The sequence below is a fragment of the Pyrus communis genome, chromosome 17, assembly GCF_041283825.1.
Source record: "Pyrus communis isolate YQ-2024b chromosome 17, ASM4128382v1, whole genome shotgun sequence".
Classification (NCBI taxonomy): domain Eukaryota; kingdom Viridiplantae; phylum Streptophyta; class Magnoliopsida; order Rosales; family Rosaceae; genus Pyrus; species Pyrus communis.
In genome coordinates this window covers 11749357-11754591 of record NC_142581.1, presented here as the reverse complement: position 1 = coordinate 11754591, position 5235 = coordinate 11749357, and the positions used below count along the sequence as shown (strand labels likewise).

General features: G+C 44.7%; 1 protein-coding gene across 1 annotated transcript; it reads left to right on the top strand.

Annotated features, from left to right (window-relative positions):
• Positions 1-1928: 1928 nt before the first annotated feature.
• Positions 1929-4785, top strand: LOC137708322 (Subtilase family protein). Its single transcript, XM_068447379.2, has one exon. It carries the CDS (start codon positions 2183-2185, stop codon positions 4544-4546), a length of 2364 nt encoding a protein of 787 aa, XP_068303480.2. The 5' UTR covers positions 1929-2182; the 3' UTR covers positions 4547-4785.
• Positions 4786-5235: the final 450 nt, after the last annotated feature.

Sequence of the window (5235 nt, the reverse complement as noted above, 5' to 3'; positions counted from 1 at the left end):
AAGGATCACTCCCCTGGGCGACGTGGGATGTCACAATCCACCCCCCTTAGGGGCCCGACCTCCTCGTCGGCACACATGCGACCAGGGTTAGGCCCTGATACCATTTGGGCAGGACCACTTCCCAGGCCCGACTCCACTGTAGCACGATATTGTTCTCTTTGGACCCCCAGCACACCCTCACGGTTTTGTTTTTGGGAACTCACACGAGAACTTCCCGATGGGTCACCCATCCTGGGAATGCTCTCGCGCATTACTCGCTTAACTTCGGAGTTCCTACGGAACCCGAAGTCAGTGAGCTCCCAAAATGCCTCGTGCCAGGTAGGGATGAGATATACATATAAGGATCATTCCCCTGGACGATATGGGATGTCACAAATACGGTCTTAGCCAATGAACATTAGTAACTAGGGACCGGATACTAATTTTTCCATTTTTTCATGTAGTAATTTGATTAAGTGATGATTTTCTTTTGTGTGTTAGCTTTTCTTAATTTGATTTTTGGACGTGCTATCTTAAATTTTTTTTATGAACACTTCAACCTAAAAAGTTCAAATTGTGACAAAGTTAGATTTCATCACGCATGAATCGTTCATTGGATTAGATTCTCTTATCTCAAACTCATTCGTTGAAAGAAACAAACCACCACTTCGCCCTTTGAAATAATTTTATTTTCACGTATAACACAACAAATTTACCTAGCACCAATTGGTAAATTAGTATCATACAATTTTGAAAAAAAATTATTTGAAAATTTCACCCATCAATGCCCATGAACGTTAAATCAATTTGAAATTTTAATTCTTATGGAATTTAAAACAATCATTAATTAGCAAAAGTGCAAGAAAAATAAGTAAGAAAAAAGAATTAAATAATAAAATGAGAGTATAAGTGTATTTGCAAGTGGAGGGAGAGTGATAGAATTTTGCTAACATGTGTTGCTACTTTTTTGTCGGACCCAATGTTTTTTAGGGCTAGATGTAGCTTGATTTTATGCTACCCAAAAAAGGAAGTTGTTAGTCCTAATGGTGGATCTAGCCCCATTTTTCTGCTCGTTGGGGATGAAATTTCTCACCAAGGCTGGAAATGTGATAGCCTCATGGAGGATGAAGCCCCCATTGGGGATGCTCTTATCGTTAGGATGAGTTTTTAGGAGTTTGAAAATTAAAAAAGTGTGTCAAGACCTACTTAGGCATCCACCTAGTCTGCCTAACCCTGCTTGGGTCGCGACTCTAACTTTGACAGAAAATCAATAATTTTCATTTTGTATTTTAATTTTTCAATAAAATGTAATAGACTTGTTGACTACTTCAATGAACACTTATTATATGTTTGTTGCCCATGTTTTCAATATATTCTAATATTTTATAATTTATATGTCATGTTATACGTGATTTATGTATTCTAATATAATTATGTATGTTTTATAAATATAAACATATACTTATTTATACAATATATAATAAATTTACTTAAATTTGCCTAGTTCCTATAGCCCCGCCTAGCCGCCTAGGCACTAGGCCCTAACCCGTTGATTGACTAGCACCTAACATTTTTTAAAACCTTACTCTCGTAATATGAATATTTTTGTCATTATATTCATACATTATTGCATATTAAAAAAAGTTATTTTTATACAATTGTTTTAATTTTTTTATACATTTTTTTTATTTATGGTTGTTAAATTTAAATAAATCAAATTTAAACTAAGAACATAATTTAATAGAAGTGTGTGAGAAATAAAAAAAAATTAAAAAAAAAAAAAAGTAGGTTTATCATTCTTAGCATATAACCATGCATATCATACCCAGTAACAGGTATAATGCATCTCATTAATAACGCGGGACAAGAGTAATATCAGATATACGACACACGATTGCGTACAATCTCAAACAATTATAGTACTCACTTCTTCCATAGTAGTACAGTCTAACACGATTCGATTGAATTGAATTTGAATGTTTTGGAGAAGCCTAAGCAAATTAAGTACCAAATAGTATAAAACCACCCACGTATCCACATCAACATCGAGACTGACCAGTCACGACCACCCAAACCCTCATCTTAACTATTTTATTATTATATTCATTAATATGTTTCATCCGTAACTTATTAAGTAGCAGCAACTTTCCCACCACCGCACAGAGACACAGAGAGCTCTTCACTCTCACTCTCTCTCTCTCCAATGGCTTTCTCTCTCCTCCATCTTCTCCTCTCTCTCATCATCTCTCTCTCCTCCCTATCCAACTTCTCAGCTTCTTCTTCTCCTGAAAATAATAATCAGAATGATGGTGGAAAAACCTTCATTGTTCAAGTCCAACCAGACTCCAAACCCTCCATTTTCCCAACCCACCATGACTGGTACTCCTCCTCCCTTTCCTCCCTCTTCTCCTCCTCCTCCCAACCCCCAACTATTCTCCACACTTACTCCACCGTCTTCCACGGCTTCTCAGCCAAGCTCTCCCCTTCCCAAGCCAACCAACTCCAGTCCCTCAGCCACGTCATAAGTCTCATTCCAGAGCAAGTCCGCCACATCCACACCACCCGCTCCCCTGAATTCCTCGGCCTCCGAACCACGGACCCGGCAGGACTTCTCAAGGAGTCGGACTTTGGGTCCGACCTCGTCATCGGAGTCATCGACACCGGAATCTGGCCCGAACGCCAGTCCTTCCACGACCGAGAACTGGGCCCCATCCCCACCAAATGGAAAGGCAGCTGCGTTGCCGGGAAGGACTTTGCGGCGAACCTTTGCAACCGCAAGCTCATCGGTGCCCGTTTCTTCTCCGCCGGCTTCGAATCCACTAACGGGAAGATGAATGAGACCACGGAGTACCGATCCCCCAGAGACTCCGACGGCCACGGGACTCACACGGCCTCGATCGCCGCCGGACGGTACGTTTTCCCGGCGTCTACTCTCGGGTACGCCAAGGGAGTCGCAGCCGGCATGGCTCCCAAGGCACGGCTCGCCGCGTACAAGGTCTGCTGGAGCGCCGGCTGCTACGACTCCGACATCCTCGCCGCCTTCGACGCCGCCGTCGCCGACGGCTGCGACGTCGTGTCCCTCAGTGTAGGTGGCGTCGTCGTCCCGTACTACCTCGACGCCATAGCCATCGGCGCGTTCGGAGCCTCTGACGCCGGTGTCTTCGTGTCCGCGTCCGCCGGTAACGGCGGTCCGGGAGGGCTCACTGTCACCAATGTGGCTCCATGGGTGACAACCGTCGGCGCGGGAACTATTGATCGGGACTTCCCGGCCGATGTGAAGCTCGGAAACGGAAGAACAATCCCGGGCATGAGTGTATATTCCGGGCCGGGTCTCGCAGCTGGTCGGATGTACCCTCTGGTTTACGCTGATAGCGAAGGCAGCGACGGTTACTCCTCGTCCTTGTGTCTAGAAGGTTCTTTGAGTCAAGATTTGGTCAAAGGAAAGATCGTCGTATGCGACCGTGGCATTAATTCAAGAGCTGCGAAGGGCGATGTTGTGAGGAAAGCTGGAGGGGTTGGAATGATAATCGCCAATGGGGTTTTCGACGGTGAAGGACTTGTAGCAGACTGCCACGTGTTACCCGCCACCGCGGTTGGTGCCGCCACCGGAGACGAAATCAGAAGGTACATCACAGCTGCATCCAAGTCCAAATCGCCACCTACGGCTACAATTGTGTTTAAAGGGACCAGAATCCGGGTGCGTCCCGCTCCTGTCGTGGCTTCATTTTCTGCCCGCGGGCCGAACCCGCAAGCACCAGAGATATTGAAGCCGGACGTGATTGCGCCCGGGTTGAATATACTGGCAGCTTGGCCGGATAAGATTGGACCTTCCGGTGTTGCTTCGGATAAGAGAAATACGGAGTTTAACATACTCTCTGGGACATCAATGGCTTGTCCACACGTGTCTGGTTTGGCTGCTTTGTTGAAAGCAGCCCATCCAGACTGGAGTCCAGCTGCTATTAGGTCGGCCCTGATGACCACGGCTTACACCGTGGACAACAGAGGCGAGACCATGCTGGACGAGTCCAGTGGCAATACATCAACAGTCATGGACTTTGGGGCAGGCCATGTTCATCCCCAAAAGGCAATGGACCCTGGATTGGTCTATGACATTACTTCTTATGATTATGTGAATTTCTTGTGCAACTACAATTATACCACTAAGAACATACAAACGGTCACTAGGAAGCTTGCAAATTGCAATGGGGCAAAGCGGGCTGGACATGCTGGGAACCTCAATTACCCTTCATTGTCTGTGGTGTTTCAGCAGTACGGGAAGCATAAGATGAATACGCATTTTATCCGGACCGTCACGAACGTGGGCGGCCCCAAGTCTGTCTATCAGGTGAGGATCAGTCCACCGGCGGGGACGACAGTGACGGTGGAGCCGGAGAGGCTCGCGTTTAGGAGGGTGGGGCAGAAGTTGAATTTTCTTGTGAGGGTTCATGCTTTGGCAGTGAAGCTATCTCCTGGTAGCACTAGTGTGACGAGTGGTTCAATAGTTTGGTCAGATGGGAAGCACACCGTGACAAGTCCTCTGGTTGTGACAATGCAACAACCTCTCTAAGGTGCTTTGTGTGTAATTAGGGTTTTGGGTTTTAGGAATTTTGCACTCCTAGTTACAAAAATCATAAGTTATCTCTCTATATATTTTTTATATGCATGTATAATCAGAGTGATGTTTTTCAAGGTTTTCTAGTCCGGAAAACTGGTGGCGTTGGTTTGGTTTGTTTTAATCTTAAAAATCGAAAGCATTTGTAGAACGAAAACTTGTTCTGATTAGTTTGTAAGTTTGTTTTGGTCAAAGTTGCATGTCATCCGTTATACATCCGTGTAAGCATAGCACTCCGTCACGTATACTCATACAGAATGTACCCCGATGACGCAAATAACTAGTCACGAGATCAGTGTTATATTCATTCATATACTCCACACACAAGTATTTGTCGTGGGAATCGGATCCCTTCCTGAGTTTAAGAGGTTGAGCCTCTCGAACAAAAGATTTGGATTGTTGAAATTTGATTCAACGGTTACAAACAGGTGATCTCTCTAAAAGTTATAATAATTTCAATTGTTAGATTAAATTTCAACGATTCAAATCATTTGCTCAAGAAGCTCAGTCTCCCAAGCTCAGGAGGGAAAGCTCAGGAGGGAATGTGGTTCCTTTATCTTGCACATAGGCAAACTGCTGTGTCAGCTAAAACATTGAGATGAGATTAAGACAAGAATCATGTGGGGCACTTGAAACAGAAACTG